The sequence below is a fragment of the Camelina sativa genome, chromosome 2, assembly GCF_000633955.1.
Source record: "Camelina sativa cultivar DH55 chromosome 2, Cs, whole genome shotgun sequence".
Taxonomy (NCBI): domain Eukaryota; kingdom Viridiplantae; phylum Streptophyta; class Magnoliopsida; order Brassicales; family Brassicaceae; genus Camelina; species Camelina sativa.
The window spans coordinates 26,404,083-26,413,703 of NC_025686.1; the positions used below are offsets into that span (position 1 = coordinate 26,404,083).

Here is a 9,621-nt window from a genome sequence, read left to right on the forward strand (position 1 = left end):
AGTCAACCATATATAATTATAAACATGTCAAGATCCAAAATTAATTATACTACATGTCAAGAATCAACATAAACTAAAATTTAACATGTGGGTTTGTAATTTTGTTATAGCATAGCATGTAACATGTTAGTCAAACATATTTAATTTCATATAATAAGATATTCATATATTGTCAATATAGCCATTTTATCAATTACCACACTTAAAATTAAAATTTTCAAAATTATGAAAACCATAAAAAATCTCTTTCATAAATTAATATTTATTAGCCAAAAAAAAATTAATATGCTCCACAAAATCTTTAAAAGATAATGTGAAAGTCTAGTACCATATAAATTACGTGATATTCAGATATTATTTTTCTTTTTCTGTGATTCATCTCTCTCTCGGCTCACTATAAAGTCTCTGATTCCTTTTTTTTTTCTTTCTCTCATAATCGAGAGTACGCGCGGTTCTCTAGAAAATATTCGATTTTTTTTTAATAGAGACTGATATGATGATGACTCTTAACTCAATACCTCCCTCTGAATCCTTTGCTCTTTCTTTCTTGGATACCTCCTCCAGGTTCAATCTAACCCCTAAACTCCCAGGTACTTTTGTCAACTCTGTTTACGATTAAAGTTTCATACTTTCATTAGTTTTACTTTGGCTCGTCTGAGTATTGAATGATCCGTATCCAGTTAGCTTCGAGAGTTTTTAAGTTTACATCTTTGGAGTGTTTCACAGGTGGGTTTAGTTCGAGGCAGAGGAATCAACGGAGAGGGTTTGGAAAAGGTGTCAAGTGTTCAGTGAAAGTGCAGCAGCAACAATCTTCTCCTCCTCCAGCATGGCCTGGGAGAGCTGTTCCTCCTGAGGTACCTCGTCAATCTTGGGATGGACCAAAACCCATCTCTATCGTTGGATCTACTGGTTCTATTGGCACTCAGGTTTTTTTTTACTCTGTTTCTTTCATATTTTTTTTTAAATGGTCGTCAAGTTGTGTATTGGATTTATGCATTTAATTATTTTTCAAATCCGTATAAACTTGTTAGAAACCGAACAGGACCCTTTGCTTCTTTCACTAGACAAACCCTTAATTAAGCGATATTTGAGGCAGAAAAAAAGACAAGGTTGCGTGTGTTTTACTCCAAAAAAAACCCCTTCTTTTAGTTACTGTTTTCTTCTTTTTTTTCATGGTCAAGAACATTTACTGTATTTTCTTGGTATGTTACTAAAAATAATGTCATTTTTGTTGTTTTATAATTTCAACTTTTGGGGTTTAGGAGTAAAAGTGGAGTCACTCTACTCTGCTTTTACACTTTTTTCTTTTCTTTTCTTCATACAAATCCAAATTTTCTTTTCTATGTATCCCTAATTTTTCTCTTCTCCTCCCTTTCAGAATCTTAAGTAAGAGAGAGAGAAAGAACAAATTGAAAGGAAATTAAAAAAAAAGAGAGGGGAAGGCTGTGTGAGAGAGATCATAACCCACCAAAGCGTGCACTAAAGGTGGGTTATTATTTCTCAATTCAATGATAGTAGCATCTATAATAATATACTGTAAACTAATAGTATAGCAAATCAGTCCAAAGAAATCAGGTTCTTGCTTAGTTTTATTCTCCTTCAGTGATATCGAGAAAAAGTCTACATTATGTTTCTTTTACCCTCTTTAAAATGGTGGCAGGTAAGGAGATTTAAACCTGAGTTGGTTGCTCTTAGAAACGAGTCATTGATCGATGAGCTTAAAGAAGCATTAGCGGATTTGGACTACAAACCTGAGATTATTCCAGGGGAGCAAGGAGTGATTGAGGTTAGTGCATTTGTTTGTTTTGATTATAGTGTAGATTTTTTTTACAAAGTTTCTATCATCATTTGAGTTCTTACTTATGTTGTTCATCAACAGGTTGCTCGACACCCTGAAGCTGTAACTCTTGTTACCGGAATAGTTGGTTGTGCTGGACTAAAGGTATATATATAGTCTACTTTTTCTTTTGTTATAAAGAATATGAAAAAGAAAGTTAGAGATGATAGTTTGTTTTTACTGCAGCGTACGTTTGCTGCAATCGAAGTAGGAAAGGACATTGCTCTTGCAAACAAGGAGACATTAATCGCAGGTGGTCCATTCGTGCTTCCGCTTGCCAAGAAACATAATATTAAGATTCTTCCGGCAGATTCAGAACATTCTGCTATATTTCAGGTATCATATAATTCACATAAAATTTTTAAGGCACCTCTACTTTCATATTGACATAAGTTTTGGTCTTGATGCAATTTGAGTGAAAACTCTTCTTTTATGGTCTCTAGTGTATTCAAGGTTTGCCTGAAGGCGGTCTGCGCAAGATAATCTTGACTGCATCTGGTGGATCTTTTAGGTTTGTTTCAATATTCTTCTCTCTGCAATAGATTTTTTTTGTTTTCTTTCTCAATTCTCATTTGCTTAATGGAAAAAGTTAATTGGATTTTGAAATTAGGGATTGGCCTGTTGAAAAGCTGAAGGAAGTTACAGTAGCTGAATCGTTGAATCATCCAATCTGGACGTCCATGGGAAAGAAAGTCACTATAGACTCAGCTACGCTTTTCAACAAGGTTAAGATCATTTTCTCTGATTTTTAAAAGTACCTTTTTGATCAAGGTAGATAAATTTCTTGATTTCTTGGAAACAGGGTCTTGAGGTCATTGAAGCACATTATTTGTTTGGAGCTGAGTATGACGATATAGAGATTGTCATTCATCCTCAAAGTATCATACACTCCATGATTGAAACAGAGGTCTTGCTTGCCTGACAACTAAATTAACTGCATTTTTTTTGTCTTTCCGGTAAAAATCTGTCTCGCATGTGTTTTGTCTTGTTCCACAGGATTCATCTGTAATTGCTCAATTGGGTTGGCCTGATATGCGTATACCGATTCTCTACACCTTGTCATGGCCCGATAGAGTTCCAACTTCTTATCCAAGACTTGACTATTGCAAGTAAGCAAACCACACATATATATATATATATGCTCTCTGAACTGTGGAGCTAAGCTTAGTTGGAGATTTTAATCACCACCAAGAAAAATTCCCTAATCTAGTTCAGTTTGGTTTTAGTTTGTTTAGATAAACTGAACTGAAACTGAATCGGTTTTGGCAGACTTGGTTCGTTGACTTTCAAGAAACCAGACAATGTGAAATACCCATCCATGGATATTGCTTATGCTGCTGGACGAGCTGGAGGCACAATGACTGGAGTTCTCAGTGCTGCCAATGAGAAAGCCGTTGAAATGTTCATTGATGAAAAGTAAGACTTTTGTTTTCTCTTTCGGCATCTCAAACGAAATTCTTGAAATGAATCAAGAATGACTTTTATATTCTGTGACTTTTGTTTACAGGATAAGCTATTTGGATATCTTCAAGGTTGTGGAATTAACATGCGATAAACATCGTAACGAGTTGGTAACATCACCTTATCTTGAAGAGATTCTTCACTATGACTCGTGGGCGCGTGAATACGCGGCGACGGTGCAGGTTTCTTCTGGTGCTGGTTCAGTTCATGCCTGACACAAATTGGTTGTTGGAAGAACATCAGTGGAAATGTGGGAACAAGATTAGTGTACAGAATGGGTTAGTATTACTTAATAGCGCTTGTGGGAGGATTATGAATTGTGCATATATAACTAATGTATCTGTGATCCGAACAAGCCAAACCAATAAAGCCTCCCGTTTAAAATAAAAATCCTATAATGGTGAAAACAAATGCGGGTGTATATAGGTGTGTGAGATCAAACGAAGAGGAGTTAATGGCGTCATCTGATTTATATTTCTATCCATAAATCAAAGAGTGGAGGTACTGAACTACTACTACTACAAAGTACAAACAAGGTCTTAAATAGATAATTATAGTATATATTTTTAAACAACTAAGAAATTGAACGTCTCTCAAGTCTTAACGGCAAACCAAATAAGTAAACGTATTGAAAGTCTCATCTCCAACATTTCACCACACAATAAACTGTTAGGGAAAAATATGAAATTCTCTTCGGGGATTTGAGAACTCACTTCAAGAAACCTCTTCATTTCTGGTGATTTGTAAGTAAGCGTATGTCCATCAACTAATGTATCTGTGATCCGAACAAGCCAAACCAATAATTTGAAACCATTTATACCAAAGCCTCCCGTTTAAAGTAAAAAAATCCTATAATGGTAAAAACAAAAGCCTAATGTGGGTTCTTGAAAAGCCTCGGAGGCTTCATCAGTAAAGTATTGCATCTCCTCTGTTTCTTGAAAAGCCTCTCTGTTTCATGAGTAGAGAGCTTGCAGCATCATCACTCATTCACTTGTAGTTGTGCTACTTTTTTGGCTTGCTGCTTAGGAAATGGCACTCGGTTGTTTGTAAAATAAATGGAAACCACAAACTCTTTTGAAACTCATATTTCAGAAGAGTTTAAAGAAGAATTTGCATGCATTATGAAATTCGAAAGAGTTTAATGGGAAACAAGTTAATCACACACGTACGTAGATAAATTTTGATGTAGCCAAGCTACGAATTTTAGCTGCAATAAGAGATGCGTAATCTGTTCAATCCATCTACCAGGAAGCTTCACCGGTTACCAGTTGAGCCTATTGGTTTCTCGGAAAGTCACATCACTCGTGAGTTTGTGTTTTACGGTTTGGGTTATGATTCTGTGAGCGACGACTTCAAAGTTGTGAGGTTTCTTCAGTCTAATATAAAAAGCGGCGAAGACTATTTTGGTCACCCTTTTGAGATCAAAGTTTTCAGCTTGAAGAAGAACTCTTGGAAGAGTCTCCATCTTCCCTTTGAGGTTCTGATTCTTTTCTTCAATTTCTATTATCGTCTGTTGCCTCGCCGTGGATTTGGTGTTTTAGCTAAGAATTATCTTCACTGGATTTTGCCTGGGAGGCAAGAAGTGATCGCTTCTAACATGATAATCAGATTTAATCTTGCCTCTGACGACCTTAGCGTCCTCAATTACCCACTGGAACTTTCGAATCCAAAGTTTGATTTTTTTGTATTCCTAGGAAAATGCATGAGTTCTTCATGGAACCAAATTATTAGATAATGTCTGGTTTGGGTTTGAGTGGAATCTGAACGTTTGAGTTCTGTTCTTCAAATTTCTGGAAAATGATTATGTTTGTATGTTGTCTTATCATTTTCACGAATGCCCATTTCGTTCGTTTGTTTGTTTTGTAGGATTACTATAAGATTCTAGAAGTTGATTACGACGCAACTGAGGACTTAATCAGACTAAATTATCGGAAGCTTGCATTGGTTTGTTAACTTATATAACCCTTTTCAAATATCCGTTGTTTAGATGTCTGTCTTTTAGATTGAATTCTGATCTGGAAGAAGAATGAATTTTGCTGAGGATGTTTTATTTTTGTGTGATTTCATCTACAGAAGTGGCATCCTGATAAGCACAAAGGCGATAGTGCAGCTACAGAAAAATTTCAAGAGATTAATGAAGCTTATAATGGTAAGTCTTTCTTTTGCTTAAACGGTTTCTATGCATCGGAACATAAGTACCCTAGATAGTGGCAAGCTTCATTGGTGTTTCCCTATATTCGTTGGTCTAAAAGAAAAAAAAAAAAATACATGACAGAGAGAGAAATAGAGTAGAAAATTTAGCAAAAAGAGAACATGTAGAAGCAGATTGACGTTTTAGGAAGACTAGGAGGAAACAAAGTTTAGCAGTGAGAGAAAAAACTGCTTAAGCCTTTAGCTTTATCCATTTACCTCCTTGACTTTTATTGTTCATTAATTCTGTTTTAGTATTGATACAACTCTATCTAGTCTCTAACATCCGATAATTTTACGTCCTCTCTCCATCTCTTCACTTCTGTGTACTTGTTTCTCTTTAACATGTCACAGCCTTTTTGTTTGTACTTGGTCTCCTTAACTATTGCTTCAATTTATCTTCATCTCGTAATCCTTTGTTGACTGACTTTTAGTATGTAGTTCTGTTTCATCCCTTATGTTTTCTGTCGACACTTGAGAATATATGATGGAGCACAACCTCTCTCTCTCTCTTTCTTCTCAGCAGTATCCATTGCTACTTTGGCTTCTTCCTCGTTAGATTTCATTGTTTGTTTACTTTCTCTACGAAAACAAATCAGAAACAGAGTTATTGAATCAGTTTGGTGGATATAACAAAGTTCATGAAAGAAGAGACTTTGCAAAATCTCAAGCCAGAGCAGAAACTTCTTATATATCGAATGGAGAACAATTAAAACCCTAGAGACGACGCAAGAACAAAACCGAGAGAAGGGAAAAATATATTTAACAGGACTTGCAATACAAGCAAAGACCGAACGCTTGGTGTTTTGATAATATATAAGCATTTTTTTTTTTCCTTTTACAAAAAGGATATTGATGGAAACAAAATTTTTTTTTAAAAAAGAGAGGAAATTACGTCAAAAAAAATAAACTAAATTGGAATTGGAGGTAATAAAACAATTGTGAAAAGCAGAATCAGAGATGGCTGCGTTTGTTTGATGTGTCACAATGAGTTTAGCTATGCAGATGTTTGGATATTGAAGGAATACGAAGATATAAAATCTTGGAGTAAGATGTTTACGGTGCCTAAACCAGAGAGTGTAGAATCTTTTGACTTTGTGAGACCTCTGCTCTATTCCAAGGACAGGAGCAAGATTCTGTTGGAGATTAACAACGCCAAGAATCTCATGTGGTTTGATTTGGAAACTAAGATTCTTACAGCTCTTGGAATAGAGTGTGATACTTCGTTTACCGCAGATATCCTCGTGAGTAGGAGTAGCCTTGTTTTGGGATGTAAAGGAGATCCTTCTGAAGCTCAGCGCAGGAAAAGATCAGATGATGCAGAAGAAGAATAATAATAATAATGGTGAGAGAGCCAGTGGTTTCTTACTCGTTTTGTTTCCTTCATAGAATTTTGTAGAATTCGATGATAAGGAAAAATCAATCTGAGTCTTATAGATATCTTCAAATGATTAACCGTATCAACATGCTTATACATCGTAATGTTACACAATCTTAGGGGTGGATTTCTGTCCAAGGGATTCAATCTGAAGTTATGAGCAAAGCAGGGGAATCTTTTGAGCCCAAACACTAGATCAAGGTAAGTGTAATGAATCTAATGATATGAGTATTTTCCTCGAGTTGGTATTTTTCTTAGGCCTCATCTTCATTTCTTTTCTATGTGAGATATTTAATCTGAAGATAGATACATAATTGGATGTCTTAGGGAGTGAAAACTTGTGTCAACGTCATAGTTTTAACATAAACAGTTTAGGACATGTAGATGCGATCTTGATCTGTGTTTGATTTTCAGGTGCAGTAGCAGCAGTCCCAGGGGAAAGGAAATGGCAAAATCCTAAACCCATTTGAAGTCTTAGTAATAATTAGCTTAACTATGTACGTAGCAAGTCGTAAGGGAAGATAGTGTTGTTTCTAAATATGATTGACTGGAATCTTTATGTAAACTCTGTTCACTTTGGTCTGTTGCAATCAAATTTCGCTATTGCAAATATTTGAAACTGAAGAGGATTTACTAGAGCATAGTAAATCGTGGATAAACAAACACGTAAGAAAAAGAACACTTCAAAAGAAGATATTCACCTAAGAAGATGAGAATGATCAAGTCGGAGGCTCAGAGCTTTTGAGGAAGATGGTGTGAATAAGTAGTATTAAAAACTTACCATTCTCTTCTCCAAGAATGAGACTGAATAAGCCTCTTAATCCAAACAAGTTAGACAAGTACGTGAGTTCATTGTTAAACAACAAAGAGATGTGAAAAGATTTAACAAAGTAAATATCTATTCGTTTTATACTAATACTAATTTCATATCTCGTATTGTAGAAAAGAAAAGAAAATACTGATCATACATTTTTCATAAGTAAAATCTATATTAATAAACACAAAAAAGTGTAATTTTTTTTTTTTCACAATTACAATTTACAAATCCAGCAATACACTGATTGATGGTAAGGGCATCTCCAACCCCACTCTATTTTTTAGTCAAATTTCTATTATAGAGTAACATTTGCTCCAACCCTACTCTATATCTTACTCTAAAATAGAGAAAATAATAGAATTGCTCTATATATAGAGCAACTCTATTCTCACCTCTATTTTTTTACACTAACTCTATTATAGAGCTGAAAATAGAGTAATACATTAAAGTAAAACAGTGCTCTATTTTTGAGTTACTCTATTTTAGAGAAAAAAATAGAGAAATACAATGGAGATGGTCTTAGTGATAACACAACCCATATAAAACTTTTTTCTAAAAACAGACCCAAGTGTTTGATTTCGATTTTGCTTCCAATTATATTTTATTACCGACTAAAAATAAAATATTTTGAGAGACTCTTGTAGTCTTTGCTGATGCAGTTGCTCTAAATGTGAGAGCTAGAGAGTCATCAAATCAAATAATATCTAGAGCCACTCTCCGTCGAAATTCACGATGGAAAGACTCATCTCCAACATTTCACCACACAATAAACTGTTAGGGAAAAATATGTAACTCTCTTCGGGGATTTGAGAACTCACTTCAAGAAACCTCTTCATTTCTGGTGATTTGTAAGCAAGCGAGTGTCCATCAACACTACAGGAAAGCCAGTACGAAATCTTCTCTAGTTTTGGAGTTGGTGATGCAATACTTCTAAGAGTAACATAAACACCATGCACCTCCCTGAAACACTGAACCACAAATAATAGTTTCTCCATATCTTCATAAAGAACTAAAACCTTTTCGTTAATGTTTATCCGAAAAAGGGCAGACGAACGAAAGTAACAAGTCATGTTTTCGTCAAGATGGCTACAAATATAGTGACTGTACATGCTGGTGTATGGGCCAATGTAATTGCAATCGAGGTTAGGGCAAGAACAGCGAGAGTAGTTGCATTCCTTTTCATGACTTGACACTTTCCCATAAGAGGAAGTGTTTGGGCAACCAATATCAGCATTTCGACATGGAACAAAGGCTGCTTTAAGAACCTTCTCCATTGGGAAGCATCGCTTACTACCAATGGGTAAATCACACCCAGGACCAGGGCACTTGTTACTCACTTTGGCTAAGCATAAACTGCAAACTAGATGTCCATCATCACACTGATGATGTGCAAAAAAAAAGATCTAACGAGTTAATTACAATCAAATTAAAAATTAAAACCTTATTCGGTATAAGAATACCCAACAAAGAGAATCAAAATACCACATGAAACAAAATCAAATGCACGATTGGAAACATAACCTGGAAGGTAGGAACTGTGAGCGGCTCGAAGCAAACCGGACAATCAAGAACATCAAGATCCGACAACTTGGCCGATCGTGTTTCATTCTCTGTACGTTGCCTATTTTGTGAGAGAATGCTTTTACAAACCATTATCAATTATAATTAGGTAATCAAATTAGGTTTACTAGTCTTCACAATTTTGTTTTTGGTTTTTACTAGTCTTCACATATAAATAGAAGAGACGAGTAAACCCTAATTAATTAATGGTCTACTCAGACTGACCATTAATTAGCATTAATGATTACTGACTCATCTACCATTATCTCATCTCTGTATCCACGAAACACTACTATAATGTGAGAGAGATCATCATCATCATAAACAACGCTTACCCACTTAAGTAAAGTAAATTATCTTTTTTTTTTTTTTTTTTTT

At 35.1% G+C, this 9,621-nt stretch overlaps 2 protein-coding genes and 1 pseudogene across 2 annotated transcripts; 2 read left to right on the forward strand and 1 right to left on the reverse strand.

Moving 5' to 3' along the window:
• On the forward strand, positions 421-3,719 carry LOC104740299 (1-deoxy-D-xylulose 5-phosphate reductoisomerase, chloroplastic-like). The gene is made up of 11 exons (XM_010460851.2): positions 421-590; positions 727-926; positions 1,661-1,786; positions 1,880-1,942; positions 2,024-2,173; positions 2,281-2,348; positions 2,448-2,562; positions 2,640-2,744; positions 2,834-2,946; positions 3,107-3,253; positions 3,345-3,719. The coding sequence occupies exons 1-11, from the start codon at positions 494-496 to the stop codon at positions 3,511-3,513; spliced, it is 1,353 nt and encodes a 450-aa protein (XP_010459153.1). The 5' UTR covers positions 421-493; the 3' UTR covers positions 3,514-3,719.
• Positions 4,518-7,026, forward strand: LOC104757031 (annotated as a pseudogene).
• LOC104740290 (E3 ubiquitin-protein ligase SINA-like 11) lies at positions 8,123-9,391 on the reverse strand. Its single transcript, XM_010460842.2, has 2 exons — positions 9,205-9,391; positions 8,123-9,062 (listed from the first exon to the last, which is right to left on the reverse strand). The coding sequence occupies exons 1-2, from the start codon at positions 9,334-9,336 to the stop codon at positions 8,388-8,390; spliced, it is 807 nt and encodes a 268-aa protein (XP_010459144.1). The 5' UTR covers positions 9,337-9,391; the 3' UTR covers positions 8,123-8,387.